This window comes from Xiphias gladius, chromosome 17 (assembly GCF_016859285.1).
Source record: "Xiphias gladius isolate SHS-SW01 ecotype Sanya breed wild chromosome 17, ASM1685928v1, whole genome shotgun sequence".
In the NCBI taxonomy this organism is placed as follows: domain Eukaryota; kingdom Metazoa; phylum Chordata; class Actinopteri; order Istiophoriformes; family Xiphiidae; genus Xiphias; species Xiphias gladius.
In genome coordinates this window covers 25,493,168-25,506,134 of record NC_053416.1, presented here as the reverse complement: position 1 = coordinate 25,506,134, position 12,967 = coordinate 25,493,168, and the positions used below count along the sequence as shown (strand labels likewise).

The 12,967-nt window shown below is 40.9% G+C and overlaps 1 protein-coding gene across 3 annotated transcripts in view; it reads right to left on the bottom strand.

The window, feature by feature from the left end:
- The window catches only part of robo3 (roundabout, axon guidance receptor, homolog 3 (Drosophila)), a 93,833-nt gene that overhangs the window by 14,839 nt on the left and 66,027 nt on the right, over positions 1-12,967 (bottom strand). For all 3 annotated transcript variants that reach the window (XM_040150507.1, XM_040150509.1, XM_040150510.1), the window contains 3 exons: positions 10,438-10,643; positions 3,344-3,425; positions 2,195-2,363 (listed from right to left, as the gene is read on the bottom strand). In XM_040150507.1, coding sequence (XP_040006441.1) covers positions 2,195-2,363; positions 3,344-3,425; positions 10,438-10,643 — 457 coding nt within the window. The remainder of the gene's footprint in view (positions 1-2,194; positions 2,364-3,343; positions 3,426-10,437; positions 10,644-12,967) is intronic.

The window sequence follows — 12,967 nt, the reverse complement described above, 5'->3', positions numbered from 1 at the left end:
AGAGAAAGTATGGATGTATTACTTAAGTATACTTTATGTCACAGTTATCCAGAATGAAAATAATCCAAAATTATTAAATAATTACGGAATTAAGCAAAAAGCAGAAAATCCTCACGTCAGAAGCTGGACCAATGAAATATTTGGCATTTTTGCATGAAAAATAACTTAAACTACTATTAAAATAGTATTATTTTTCTGTCAGTTAATTAATTAACTAAGCATTTAAGCTGTAATTGTATGACCTGTTGGGTAGTTAGTTGGACAGTCTAAAACACAGCATGATAATTTATGAGCTCTTCATATGTTTTGATTGTCAAATCTTAATTTGTACAGGGACTAGTAGCTACAGCTGTCAAAAAAAAAATGTGAAAGCGCTCCCTGTGAAATGTAGCTTAAACTACTCACATAAAGTACAAGTACCTCAAATCAAAGTACAGTACTTGAGTAAATGTACTTAGTTACATTCCACCAAAGAAAGACGGCATACAAAAAGCTGTGTGTGTCTGCGCCAGTTTCATGCTGCATTCAGGAGCTGCATTCATGCTGATTTGATGTGCAGCTACACAATTAACCAGTGCATGGGAAGATCTCAAGGCAAAGGCAGGATCTATTTTTGGCTTCCTCTAGTATGTCTTATCTGGTAAACAATAGCAGATGTGAGAAAAGTCACTTGGTTCAGACAAGTTTGTGCTCACTAGAAGATTTCCTTTCATAATATACAATTTGCTGTCCTGATGAATAATGTAATGAGGCTTGTAAGAAGGCACAGCTGCCTGCAGGAAACGATCTTGGCCTTGTGGCATTCACCCAGATGCATAATCCCACCACCCCTCAAACCTGTTCCCCTTTTCCTCCCATCTCCCTTTTTCTCTGTGAATTTATTGTCACCTTGGCAGAGCAGCAGTCACAAAAAGGCCTCCCCAACCATTTGTTTGACACTTTTAGATTTTCCCCAAGGGTACTGAGGGGGTTTGTGGTGAACTAGCTTCAGTGCTGAATTGCACAATGAGACCAAAGAGGAAAACCACTCATGAATACTCATTGCGTATGTGTGAGTGCTAGCTGCCCTGAGCCAGCACTACATTCAAGGTAACTTTGTGGAGGAGATGCTCAGGGGGAGTTCACACAGTCACACACAAGGCTGTGGCCCCCAAAAAAGAGAAAATGAATGCAGTCTTAGCAGGAGAAGGGGAAAAGTCTGCCTTTTTACATTAACGAAACACTATTACACATTGCATTTGTGTAAACACACACACACACAAGCCCCAACCGTTTCCCTTCCCTGTGCTCCTACAAGCAAACCATAGCACCTCAGTCAAGGAAATGCTATTGCAAACATCCCAGCGGTCCCCTCCAGCTGCTTTATAAAGAACCAGTTTGCGTTACCCGGAAATGCTCAACTCAGCTGCCATGGGCCACGGTTTATGTCTGGATCTGATTAAGCTCGGCCAGTGTTCCCCTCTTTATCGAATTGGAAGGACAGATTTTCCCATAACACTGCCTATCTTCATCTGAAGGCCCACTCCCATCCGTCGAGCCACCCATACTGCTCTGCTAAATCTACTTTTCTCCTAATTAATCCAAGGTGAACTTCCTCTCCAGTGACAGTACCTGAAGGTTTCATTCAGGTTCACGAGTGTCCAGATTTGCCATGGAGGACAAGACTGACAGTCTCTCACTGTGTAGTCTGTGCATGTGTGTGAGCACCAGCAAGGGTTGGTAGACATTTTTTGGCTAGTTGTGTCGGACTGAACTGATTCGTAAAACCTTAAGTGAAGTGTTACAATCTTTGTACATTTCAGTCTGTAGTTTGTCTTTATTCTCAAGATCTTATTATATTTAATAAATGTGGTAGCTTGGATGACTTTAAAGAGCTGCAAACTGTGAACAAATCTAGTTAGTCTGGGCTTTCAAAAGGTTTTCTCTTCTGACATCACCAATACTCTTGCAGTACAACTGTCAAATCTTTTTAGGTATTCAGTACAAGAAGAATACAGCCTTGACTGCTCAGTGAAGAAGAGACATTTGTGGAGATTATTTGAAGAAAAAAGCACACAGGCAGAGAGCGGTGAAGGTCCCCTCGTCAAGGCCAAATCTCATTTGTCCTTGACGACCATGAGGATGTACTGACATCGGGTAAAAACAGGGGAAAGTGTGTCGATTTGTGTTTTTACCATTCAGGTGTGAAACTCACCTGAAGGCCTCAATGATGTAGGAGGTGACGGCAGCTCCTCCCTCGTGGGCATTGGGTTGCCAGGTCAGAGAGACGCTGTTCTTGGACACATCTGTGACTATGGGTTTGTGCGGAGGACCTGGCAACTGGAAGGGCTCTGTGGCCTGAGCTACTGATGGGTCTGCACTCTCTGGATGGTAGGAGAGCAAACAGAGGTGGAGGCAGGAAGGAAGAGAATGAAGCGAGAGGAGGAGGAGGAGAAACAAAAGCAGAGAGAGGAGGAGGGTGCAACGTTTGCCTTTAGCGTTACCGTTTCATAATGTCCTCTATATAATTCCACTAATGTTGAGTGAACATTTGCATCACCCTCGCTGCAGGCTGAGCTCCTCACTTCTAACAGACTTCACAATTTTTGCTATTCATGACAATTATTTGATCTTAACTAACCACTGCGATGCTAATAGTCAAATAACAAACATAGGTGTCATCAGAGCAGCTTGTTAACTCCTTCATTTACTGCCACTAATGAAATTTCTACTGCTTGAAATATTTTAAGTGCTAATGCCTGAGAGAATAAAAAGGGCCTAGGCTAACAGACGGTCTTGCTTTGAGCAGCAGCATCACTACACCCCAAATAAGGGCAATAGCATGTCTTAACTTTTATTTATCCCTATAAATGTGTCTGTTCTTTTTCAACATCAGGCTTCACACTCATGCACTTAACAGGCATTATTATTTGCGCTCTGCCCTCTAACAGCCTCAGGACCAGCAGGGGTTAAATGCTTTAATTAGACTCACCTACTTGTTTAATTGGCCATCAGTTAAATGGTCACAAGGAACACTACCATGTTACTCGGACTTTTTAAATTAAAAATCACACATTAAGAATAACTTCTCAGTGTGTAAATCTCCTTATCTGCAGTAACATTTTAATGTGTCAACGATAAGGTCATTACTGTTAATTAAAACAGTCTTACACAGTGACTTTTCTAAGTTTACACAAATTAATAACAGAGCAGAAATAGAAGACTTATATTAAGGATTTTTATACGCTTCCTCGTTTTAGCCTGCATAATTTTTTTTTTAAATTATATATCGCTATGTTGTTATACGTTGTCACTTCATAGAGCTGCCATTTGCATGTATTTAAACCCCGCAGAGACAATTTACCTTTGACTTTTAGCACTCCACTCCAACTCGTCTCTCCACTGGAGCTGGAAGCCAGGCAGGTGTAAACCCCAGAGTCCGTTTCCTGGCAACAGTAAAGTGTGTGTCATTACGTTAGTGTGAGTGCGTGTCTGGGTGTGTGTGTGTTTGTGTTTGTGTGAGCGTGTGATACTATGTTAATGCACCCATTACCAGTGATTGAGACTAAATGTCATATCTCTCACAGCAGAATGTTTGTACTCAGAATACTGAGCAGAGGGAAGTAAGTGTGGATAAAAAGCTGGCAGAACAGGGAGCTGTTATTCACACAAAGCCAACCAATTTTCGTATCAAATAAGATTGGCTTTTTAATATCAGTTTACATCAATTTGTGGCTCCCTTGGTGCCAATAAGTTTAAAAAGTTCATCCGAAATGCTATCAAGAGCCACCACCTTTTATCTTTCTGTATTCGTAGAGCATCACAGTGGGTTCATGGAAGAAACCTCTCACGTTGGCAGGCAGGAAAATCACTGATGACATCTTCTAAGTTTCTAAGATGAAACTTACATGTATCGCTGACAGTATGGGCAGAATTACAGATGCATGGATAGATAGAATAAGATGAAATTTTTAGACCCTAGACAGGTGAACTTTAAAGGCACATGGGGCCTCATGGTAATGCAGATGGATTTCATCTGCATGGTTCGGATGTGAAGTCATGCATGTGAATGATTTTTGATATATCTTCCCCTTATACGTCAGTAACTTGGAAATAATATTTTATAAAATTCTTTTTAAATATAATGCGACATTCAGCCTTAAAATTGGGTGTTTTTATCTAAATCTGTTCATCATTATTCTTTCGTTATAATATTAAAAACTGCTTCAGGAATCAATTATTGTTAATTTCATATGAATATTTTCATTCTCACTATGCAAGCCTCGACATAACATCTGCTTTAATTAACTGCTTCTACTTTGGACACTTTGTCAATTGTAGTTAACTCACTTTCTTCATAAATGATACATTCTCAGTGGACTTATCTGAAGTCAAAGCTTACGTCAAGCTGGTGGCTTTTATGTTCCTCTTTTGATTCCTACACAGAGGAGGAGGAGAGTTAAAGGAAGGATTAAAGGACTGAATTTTAATGAGCAGCTAGAGGTCCAGAAATTTCTGAGGCACCGGTCTTTATACTCAACAGCTACTTAGCATTCTGGACTGGCTATGAGCAGATGTAATTAAGAGGTGTGTGATAAATGTGCCTGTGTGTGTGCGCGTGTGTGAGCCCGGGTATGTGTGTATACATGTGAATGCTGGCAATTAAATTTTTGGGGAGGCAAGCCAAAAGCTAGACAGGCTGTGAAATTGCTTACAACAGAGGGAGATGTTGGGGGTCTCTACACTGGGGAATCTTTCAATGTGACATCGAGGTAGTAACAACTTGCAAGAGCAGTGCCTCTGAACATGTTTCTGTTTGTTTAGCTTCATCGCTCCCCGTCCGTCTTTCTTTCTTTCTGTCTTTCTGTCTTTTTTATTTCTTTCATTTTCTGTTTTAAGTTATGGATTTACCCTCACTTGAAGATGTAGAAACAAAACATATGATCGTTCTGTAACTATTAATGGGCGTTAGAAGACAGAGGACACCAAAAGATTGTCAATATATGTTTAATGAGGCTTTAACCCTTTTTTAAATTAAACAAATTATGGACATGCCAGAGAGGAAAACCTGTCAAAACTTTGTGGAAACAGGGATGTCTTATTCAAAGGGACCCTGTGGTGTATTTAAGGAGTAGTGGCACTATGAAACAATGTTTTGATGAGCAGGTCCATGATTTGTTTGTATCTCGTGCTACACTGGTATGTGCCCAAGGACTTGTGGGTGGCATGATACACATATGCACTGACGACTTCAGGGGGCAAATGTGTGTGAATATCTATGTGAGCCATTGTGATGAGTAATGAAACTACCATTTACCTCAAAAGTGGCTATGTTTGTCAAATGAAAAGGGGCTGTGGAGTGCCATCTGATACGCCTTCAGACTTACAGATCTATCACCCTAATTGGACTTCCTGGATCATATTTCATTGTCTCACTGCTACGTATAACAACATGCCCCCTCCAACACAGCCCCCCCTACATTTATGAAATGCACGGCTGCTTTAGGTCTGAGTGCCCACTAACGCCCCCAGAAATGATAAAAATATCCCAATCAAAATTGGCCTTGCAAATATTTAATGAAGAGGTACTCCACAGGGTACTTTTAACTGTATTTACGATTTACTTTAAAGCCTTTAATGTACCATGCAGAAATTATGACCACCAGTGGAGTTGTAGAACAATGTTCTAGTTGAAGGGTATTTATATAAGGAATTCTCCCAGCACATGTACAAGTTCAAAGGGCGGCAGTGCATATCAACAATTGGTGGCCTTAATGTACCATAAAGGTTAACAGAGCATCAATAAAACTAGGGGCGAAGAAGAAAAAGACTACAAGAGATGTGAACAGTGCAATTTACCAACACTCACAAATTTGCAAATGTTTTAGGAGCTGTGAAATTCAGCAATTTTGCTAAGGTCTTAAGGATACATAAAATATATTTTTGTGAGAAATTAGTTTAAAACAGAAACATGTTACAACATAATCTCCACATGGTAGGTTTAAAATTAGATCAATTATAATGTGAGTCACAGATACTCAGCTCCATTTAAAGTACATGGTGAGGTCAAAGGGACTAACTGTTTGTACTCTGACGTTAACTGGTGTGGGCTGCTGGCTCTGATAATAGTTCTCCTCTTGTGCATTGCGCATGCGGCTGTACAGCTGTGTATGTGGGATTGTTTTGGGGAATTTTTATTTGTTTTTTATCTGTTTTGCTGCAATATGTTTCAGTCTCCTTTATACATCAATTTACATGCAGACCCAATCCGCCACAAACACAATCAGCCTTTCCTTATTCACTTATTCTGTGAACACAGCCCATATTAGTCCCATTGAAAACCTTCTACATAATGCAGAGGATATGCACGGCAAAGTCTATCATGACTAATGCCTCGCTGAGTGCTGTGGACGCACTCGGCCATTCTCCTTACTTGCATCTGTGGGCAGGCTCATCAGTAAAACTGACAGAGGAATTACTCAAGCCTAAATGGCTTGTCAGAGTGTCCTGCAGGACACGGGACAGGTGACTCTCTGGCCAATACAACATCCCTCACTGCTTCTCCTCTCTTTCTATAGGCCCTGACCTTGAGCTGACCTGTGGGCTGGCTGATGATGTGCCTGTCTGAGGGGTCCCCAGATGGTAGCGTTTGAGCGGCGGATGGGGAATCGGCAAGGAGGGCGGGTGGGGTAAACAGCTGGGACACCTGACTATTAATCAAGGCAAGCAGCTCTGGGCACCATGTGAAACAGATTGCTGAAAAATGGATGAGGCGAGAAGAAGAGTGGAGAAGAGGAGGGAGGGAGGCAGGAGAGAGGAGCGCCAAACTTAAAGTGGGAATGTGTGAATATTTATTTATTTATCTTAGTCTGATTGCATCTTTGACATTTGAGATACATCTGCACTGCACTTCCCAGAAATCATCTGCCAGTCAAACAGAGTGATGTGAACTTTGGTGTTCTCTTCCTTTTCTTTGTCCACCACCTGCCAGTCAGCATGGGTATTAGCTTTCTGCACAATAGCACAGAGATAATGATGTCAGATCCTTTTTTGGATGGGTGCAGAAGGGAAATCTGATAACCGACTATAACATGTGTACACTGGGATTTAAAGTCAACACATGAACTCAATTTCCTGCTTTAACCTGATTATTCCAGTAATCTGTTTTCTTTTGCGTCCATGTAGTCCTCACTCTCCCTGGGCTTTGTTTGGGTTCCTGTGATTCCCAACTGTCCCTCTCCCTTCCTTTTTTACCTCGCCATTACCACACACACCCCCTCCTTGCTACACCCACATCAACCGTTTAGCAGAATGGCAGCACAAGCCTCGCTTAACCCCCCCCCACCAGCACAACACATGCACATGCACACACACACACACACACACACACAAACACACACACACACACATACACACACACACTCTTCCCGTCTGTCCAGGACGTCTTGGCAGTGGTGAGGGACAGCGGTAGTGTGTGTCTGGCGAAGATCCCAGGGTAATGGCATCTCCTCATTGCCAGGGTATGAGGAACGAACAGACCATCTGTCCCCCTCCAGGGGCCCAGATGAGAGTGACTTATTTATACTTATTATTTCAGGGTTAAATGTGATTTATGAACACTGATTTAATTTTTTCCTATCATTCAAATGGAAAATTGAGCTCAGTGTTTTGTGTTTAATGTGTTTCACGCTTTCTTTCGATTTGAATTTTGGAGTTAATTAATAGCAGAGTTCATATCGAGGGATGTTTAGAGGTTTTTATATATGTATAACGTGGGCCTCTAATGTAAAACAAACTTTTTACTTCAATCAGTTCACTTTACTGCGAATTTAGAAAATAGTCTTATTTTGTCAAACTGGAAATAGCCTGACTGACACACGTAAGTACATTACATCTACTGTTTCAGTAGTATCCACTGTTATTTGATAATTTAGGTCATATTACAGCAGGTTATATATCGAGTCTTCTAGTTTAAAGGTGCTATATGTAAGTTTTCTCAGCTGCTGAATGCGGTTTCTAGCTGGGAGTGGGTGGTGGGGATTGTCGCTTGCCAGGAGCTTGAGCCAATGTGGTGTTTACAAGAAAAGAGGTTAGAATTTGCCCTCTGAGCAGCGCTACTTCTTCATCCTCTCATGTTGGGCTGAGAGAAGACTGGAGGCTACAATAACTCAATATCACAAAGTGGTATTACGAGATGGGATGGGCTGGGGCTAGCCGGTTAGCATGCTAACGTCAGTAGAACAAAAAAGTGATAGAAATTGAAGCAAAACAAGAGTTAAGATTTCCGTTGCCTTCCAACACTGGAGGCAGCTCTTGGCGAGTAAAGGAATGACGTTTGATGCTAAACTTGCAACATTTCGTCATTGCAACATTTGTAGCACTTTTCTAGGCTTATCAACCACTCAAAGCGCTTTACACTACTGCCACAAATTCATACAGCGCTTTTTTCTATACATACAGCGCTTTCTACGCACACTCATACACCGCCGATACATCGGGGGCAACTCGGGGTTCAGTATCTTCCCCAAGGACACTTCAACATGCGGACTGGAGGAGCCGGGAATCAAACCACTGACCTTCCTGTGGCCCTGAATTCTGTGGCCCCTCCTCAGCTGTGACATAATAGCCAAGACTCCAACTCTGTATTTTGTTTGCTGGACGTTCACCTACAAGGCCAGCCAACAGACCTCAACAGAGGTTCAAACTGGTAAGACCGCAGACCTCAGTTATCTTCCAGCTCATTATCATCAGAGGGCATGTAGCAATAGTGCCCTGTGAGTCCTTGCTATCCAAACTAAAAGTGACTGATGCAATAGTGATGGTCAATGTGTCAATCTGTCTCTGTCTCTTGTCCCCCCATCTGATTTTCGTAGCTTTAGCACCAAATTAATTGCTGCGATTTCAGACTGCTGAGAAATCACTTGTTTCCTGATTCCTGCTCCTGTTTCCTTTCCTGAAAGGAAACAAGAGCAGTTAGGTTTTAAGTAGTTCAAAAGTTAAAACAGGTTATTTTAAGCACTTTATTTTAAGATACTGTAAAACCAAAATTGAACTAACCTAGGGGTTTGTTTAGACCCTGTCTGGTTGTCTTAGCACTCTCATTTTCATCCTTTTTGGACTTCACCAATTATCTTAGTGTGTACAATGTTTTGATCACTTACAGAAAGAATGGCCAAAACTAAGAAACAAAAATCCCAGTTGTATTAAAACAGAATTGCCCTTTAAGACAAAAACACAAACATCTTGTTTTCTACAATCATTACAGCTAATGGAAGTGAATATACAGAAACACTTTGCCTGAAATGCAATATAACTGCAGTATATCAATGTGACTGTGGGCCTTGACTCTTTGGTTTCGTGACTCCACTGATACCCCATTGCTGACATCACTGATCAAGACAAAATGTGTACGGAGCAACATTTCAAATAAAACAAACAATTTCTACAAGTAATTTTATGATCTCATCCGTAAATTCCAAGGCTGCAAAACAATATAAAATCAAACACACCACTATTATAAGGGCATGTCTGTTCACTGTGTGGAATCTGATTAGACTGAACCAAAGTCTACAGAGAACTTCAAACATGGTGTTTGACAGCTTCAAAAAGGTTCCAAAGCATGAGCACTTCCAAGTTGGTGCTCTCAGCTGTCAAGTCATTCACTTTTATTCCCACATGACCTGAGTGCAGCATAAAATGCACTTTAGGCTTCTGACTCCCAACTATTTTGGCTTCTATGTTCTCCTCTCACTTAGCCTCCTGCTCCTCCATCCTTCTCTCTCACTCATCCAGCCCTTACTCACACTGCCGCATTGAGGATTTAATTACTAGTCTCAGCGATCGTTAATCATTGAGAACCCACAATCAATTACTGCGTGAGCCTCCTCGAGCCTCGCTGAGGCTGCGGTGACCTCAGGTGCTGCTTTGTACCCAGGAGGGAATTCTGGGCAGAATGGATTTCATTAGCATTGAGTAAGACAGTGCTAACGACTTCTAATGGCCTCGCACGCTCATTATCATGGTGATCACGCCTCGCTGATGCTGTTTTTTCTACATTCCCCACCTCTATTCTTCTCATGAAAACACATCATTTGTGTCAACCGTAAAAATGTCCTCCGTTTAAGTGCTTCATACATACCCGTTAGTTAAAACTGTTCTGTTTAATCATGCGGAATATATTTATCTTGTGTGAACTGCATCATGTTTGATGTGCAAATAGTGATACATGTACAGTATATTGTGATTACATTTTAATGAGTTCTGTGGAACTGATGGAATGACAAGTAGCAATAAATACGCAAATAATTAAACTAAGTTGAAGGTCATCACAGAAAAGCTGTTCACTTAAAAAGCAAAATAAACACAGCTGTTGAAAGTTTTTCATTCCATATGTCAGTGCAATGGGATTTCATCAATGTTTTTGCAGTTTATTTAAGTGGAGATCTTTCATTTAAATACCTGGAGGTTGATGATTTGGAAGGTGCCGTTTTCCATCAAGCTGATTCGACCGTCATTTCCGAGGATCCTCTGGCCGTCTTTCTCCCACTGGATGCTGGGGATGGGGTTGCCCATGATGTGACAGTGTAACTGAGCGGTGGAACCTGGAGCTAAAGTGTGATTGGCTGGTCCCTGGCGGATGATGGGAGGGACACGGTCCGAAGGTGCTGTAAGGACAGAGAACAAAGTCAGATCCTGCTGCGGTTTGAAGTAAAAGGTCATAAATTTCTCCCTTCATGCCATTAGAGAATTGTGATAATTTGTTGACATGAACCTTATGTTTCTATTCTGACAAAAGTCTGGCTGTGTTCAAAATTTACTCCATTGTAGAGCTGCAGTATAAAGAGTCTGTACCACATAGTGTGATCGGAGTGTTTGCCCATATTTTCTAAATGGGAAAAAGAAAAACTCAACTTAACCTTTCAGCTTAATAGTGCTCACACTGCAATGAGACATACATCCAATATCTAACTACCCATGGCCTGAAACGTGATGATCATCCACGGTCCTGACACTCAACCTCATGGTATTTAAAGAGGGTTATAGCAGTCTCTAAAAAAACCACCAAAAAAACGCACATACAAAATAGCCACAGATATCTTTAACAGCAGAATTGCTAATGCAATCCTTTCAGCTACTAAGTCTTAGTGGCTATGTTGAAAAGTATACAGTGCTGCCCTGATACTATACTGACATTATGGCTTACACTAAATCCATCCACTCCGGGAGTTTCCAATCTCATTATCCATCACAACAACAAAAAGCTACAGGGCTCTAAACAGCTCACTCAGCAGTTCAGAAATCAAATCATTTATCCTAAAATTATTAGGATAAATGGAAATATTACATATCATTCTGCTTCTACGCTATTAAAAGTTGTAGTATTTTATCATCAATGCCCTAGAAGCCAGACTAAGAGAGAGAGACCCACTAAAGTCAGCTGTTTGGTTTTTGAGTTACAAATCTACATTTGCCTGTAAAACCACAGCATGTCCTACCATCTGAAATGTAAAATGTCACTAGAAGAGGACAACCATTCCCAGAGGCTCTTGGGTCTTGCTCTCTTTGGTCCTGCCCCAGTTCAACATGCAAATTCATGACATAGATTTTTCTCAGGCAGCAATATGTCGATGCAGTTACCTCCTGTCGAGTAATGGACCACTAGACAGGATATTAAGTAGAATATCAAAGAATATGCATTATTTATAACACTTGAAACTGAATAACACTGAATAACCATGAATAATATGGAGTGTAGTCCTGGTGGATAATTTATTATTAATTATTTATTAATTTTTTTTTTTTTTTTTTTACCACGACTTTGCAAAAGTTTTAGGCACTTTAGATGCTAGGATTCTTAACCATCACAGTACCATCAGGGAGGAGTCTGATCGGTCCCCAAATTCATTCTGCAGCAGGAAAACAAGCCCAAACATTCACCCAGAGTCATAAAGAACTATCTTCAGAAACAAGAAGAACAAGGAGTCCTACAACAGACGGTTTGGCCCCCACAGAACCCTGATCTCAACATCATGGAGTCAGTCTGGGATCACACGAAGAGACAGAAGACACTGAGACAGCGCAAAGCCACAGAAGAACTGAGGCAAGTTCTCCAACATGCTGGAACAACCTACCTGCCGAGAAACTGAGAAACTGTGTGCAGGTGTACCGACGAGAACTGGTGCTGTTTTAAAGGGGGTCACAGCAAATATTGGTGTAGGTTTTTTCTGTTTACTGCACTTTGTATGAAGTTAACTGGTAAATAAAAACTATTTATGACATTATTTTTGAAATCGTCCTAACTTTACTTTTATTGCTTAAAACTTTTGCAAGGTATTGTATGTGTTTGTAGGGTATAAAGCCCCACAATTTTATAGAATCCTGGCCAGAGACTCTGTATAGCCAATAATGAAGGTATCAATGAGCTGGTAATTACTTCAATACCCTGATTACCTGATTATTAACTATTTAAATGTAAAACATCTACTGTATCTCTGCAGGTTGTATCTATTACATTTGAAATGGGATTGCAGTAAGTGTGTAGGTCAGAATACAACATCATACACACATTTTGATATCTGACAAATAAATGTAAAAATAGATGAGTAATTGTTGTATGCTTTGTTTACATTAGCAGCACCACTGGGCTAAAAATCTGAGCAATAAGGAGACAAAGGAACACTTATTACACACATATGCACATGCACATCCCTATTAGAAGTGCAGCTGCAGGTTGCAAATTTGGGCATATTCGATAAATAAATGTGCTAGAGAGTTAGCATTCTTTCATTTGACCCTTGTGGCACACAGCCTTCCTGACATCTTGTCCTAGCCACAGACAGTCACCACCAAGAAACTCATGAACTTATATGGCTGTGCTCTATTTCTCTGTCTTTAAGTTCAATCTTAAATGAAAAGACCATGGTATGAGGGTTGACAGCTAGCAGAGTTATGCTCAGTTTGGACAAGTCAACTAAATTCCTGCACATTC